The 3,252-nt window shown below is 29.4% G+C and overlaps 1 protein-coding gene across 2 annotated transcripts in view; it reads left to right on the top strand.

Annotated features, from left to right (window-relative positions):
• LOC107616459 overlaps positions 1–3,252 on the top strand; it is a 7,026-nt gene that overhangs the window by 2,048 nt on the left and 1,726 nt on the right. For both annotated transcript variants that reach the window (XR_002358315.1, XM_016318418.2), the window contains exons 2-3: positions 494–937; positions 2,760–3,084. Coding sequence is in view for 1 of the 2 variants with exons in the window: in XM_016318418.2 (XP_016173904.1) it covers positions 494–937; positions 2,760–3,084 (769 nt within the window). In the remaining variant the exon portion in view is untranslated. The remainder of the gene's footprint in view (positions 1–493; positions 938–2,759; positions 3,085–3,252) is intronic.

The following is a 3,252-nucleotide window of genomic DNA, read 5'->3' as shown; positions in this document are numbered from 1 at the left end:
ATACTCTAAAATTAATTATCAAAAGTGTAAAATACATATAGAATATAAATATATATTAAAAATAAATTAAATTATTTATATTTATATGTAAATATATTAACAATTAATTTTAATAATTAATTTTAATGTATAAATAGTATTTTTTTTTAAAATATTGATCACCGCATTTACCGGAGAAGACACAGATGCCTCATCATTATGAAGAATTCAAGATCACACTACGCTAGAACAATCCATAGTGGTTCTTACTGTTCATTTATTCAAACTAGAAACATGCTATGAAAAACTAAGCATATGCTCTCTAATAATTTAAATAAACATTCTGACGAATTACGGACATATTCTCTAGCACTAATTATAAAAACACTAATTAGATGTGTGTGTATGATAGGAGAATTAGGAGAAATTTTAAGTGAGTAATATTTTTCTTATTTTTACCTCATATTTAAATTAAAATTAACTAATTTTCTTAAATTTGTGTTAACAAACACAGAGGTCACTGAAGATCATATCGGTATTTGTTGTGCCGTGCTTCGCTGCGGAGAGTGCATACAAGATATGGTGGTACGCATCAGCATCGTCACAGATACCCTTCTTTGGTTACATCACTGGTACAGTGGGGTGCATATTAGAACTCTGCTCCTGGCTGTACCGAACCACCGTAATATTTCTCGTGTGCATTCTGTTCCGTCTGATCTGCTACCTCCAGATCCTACGGCTGAAGGACTTTGCCACGGTGTTCCACGTGGACTCGGACGTGGCTACTGTGCTCTCGGAGCACTTGAGGATCAGGAGGCACCTGCGAATCATCAGCCACAGGTACCGCGCGTTCATTATACTCGCTATCGTATTGGTCACTGGAAGCCAGTTCATGTGTCTTCTTGTCACTACCAAAGCCAGAAATCAAGTCAATATCTACAAAGCCGGTGAGCTTGCGGTATGTATGCACTTTTGTTTGTTACCCCTTTTCTTACTCTTTCTGTTTTATTTATTTATGAATAAATTAATTTTTAAGCTCGAAAACAAGAATTTAATTTTTGATAAATAGTTTTATATCTGCGTCTAATTATGTAATAATTATTAAAAATCACTATCTTATAAGTTGATTCATCTAAAAAAATAAATTTAAATAAACACGTACGTAAAATGTTTAATGCTATTAGTGAATTAAAATTAAATTTTAAAAACAATTTACAAGTTACAAATTTAGAATGATAGATAAATAATTACATGCAATTATTTTTATCTAAAAGTGATAGTTAAAAATTATTAAATAATTTAATATATTTAACTAAATTATTATATAACAATTTTTAACTATAAAAAATTTCTCCCATCAGCAAATAGAAAAAAAAGCAAATTAGTTGTGAATTTGATTCTCGTCTCTTTTATACCAAAATATGCACCTAGGAATATCTTTTGGTAAAATCGTAAAATTACCACCAAAAAATATTTTAGTGTAGACGAAAATGTCTTTAATTTTTATTATCGATAAAAATATTTTTAAATTAGTTTTAAATATGATAAAAATGTCCTCTGAATTTTCATTACCTAAGACATTTTAGTTTACATGAGTATATTTTTATCACATTTTTAATTAATTTAAAAATATTTTTATCGATAATAAAATAATTCGAATGTATTTTTAATGGTTTATCAATAAAATTATATTGAAAAGAATGTTAAACTAATGGATAGTGGTTGAACAAATTTGATTATTTGTACATCTCACAGCTAACGTAAACTTCAACCGTGGGTTATATCTATAGGAGAAAATTTCTATAGTTTCAATTTAATATTGTTGATTAGGTAATCAAAGTTATTTCCAAACTTTTACGGTATGCCTTCTGTTTAATGAGTGTAAGACAAATTAAAAAAAGCAGAATTCTTTAAATTAAATAACCACCAAAGATGAATATAGTTTGGTTTCTTCCTCTACTTTCTAATCTTCCTCGTCCAGACGTCCATCATTCTCTTTCAATTTTATCTTAATTCTTATTATCATTTTTTAAACAAGATTTGGTTTACTATCTTAATTAAATTATTTAATGGTGAAAACTTAAGTGCAGTCGACTTCACGTGAAGTTGATACTTGAGAGCCGTTAAATGATTTTATTGATTTGGCTAAATTTTCATCTAACAACTCTCACGTATCAACATCACGTAAAGTCGACTTCACCTTAATTTTCACCTTATTTGATGAATAATTTTAAGGATGCGCACTTGTGGACCCCGATTATTAGCTGTACATACTACATAGTAGTATATTACATACACATTGATTTCATTTGAATTATAAATTATTCTATATATAAGAATAAGTGTTCGTGGTCGAGATCATAGTAATTTTATTTAAATGAAGACGTGGTCGTTATTTTGTGCAATTGTGTTGCCTCCATGTTCCTTTTATTCGTCGTGCTAGATCTTGTTCTTCATGATTGTCCATTACAAAACTGGGAAAAATAACAAATGATGACAACACTAAAATAAACAGGGGTAAAATATTTTATGATATTTTCTTTTTGGGTGTAGATTTATTATTTTTCGTAAGTATAGTTTAAAACGATAATAAATAATAAATTATGTTGAAATACATAAACTTAAAGTAATCTACATTAACCAATGATATGTGATATTAAATTTGATATTCTTTAATTTGTAATATTTGTATGAATTTCTCTCGCAATCAATATGATACATGATAAAACATATGATAAATTAGTATTACATTTATTTTTTATTTTATTTTAATGGCGCAGTTGTGTTCCGTTACACTTCTTGCTGCATTGTGCATATTGTTACGTAGTGCAACAAAGATCACACACAGAGCACAGGCGATCACAGGGCTGGCTGCCAAGTGGCACGTTTGTGCGACGTTGGATTCGTTCGACGGAGCAGGCGCCGGTGATGGACTAGTGGCAGCGGCTGAGAGTTCCACAGAGAGAATTTTCCCTCACGTTGGTACGGATGGAGATTCATCAGATACTGATGATGGTGGTGACGAAGAAGATGACATTAATTCTACCAAGTTAATTCCGTCTTATGCTTACAGCACTATTTCATATCAAAAGAGACAAGCTCTTGGTATGTTCTCTTAATCTCTTTGCTATATATTGCACTGCCCCTTTTTACAGTACATTGAATTTTATACTACTCCTAACAATATGTAATTAATGTTTAAATTCGAAAAAAAAAATTGCATGCTTCATTTTTTTTTTTAATAAAATATACATTTTTTATAATTTTTAAAAT

The sequence above is a fragment of the Arachis ipaensis genome, chromosome B01 (assembly GCF_000816755.2).
Source record: "Arachis ipaensis cultivar K30076 chromosome B01, Araip1.1, whole genome shotgun sequence".
NCBI lineage: Eukaryota > Viridiplantae > Streptophyta > Magnoliopsida > Fabales > Fabaceae > Arachis > Arachis ipaensis.
This window is presented reverse-complemented; position numbering and strand designations above follow the sequence as displayed.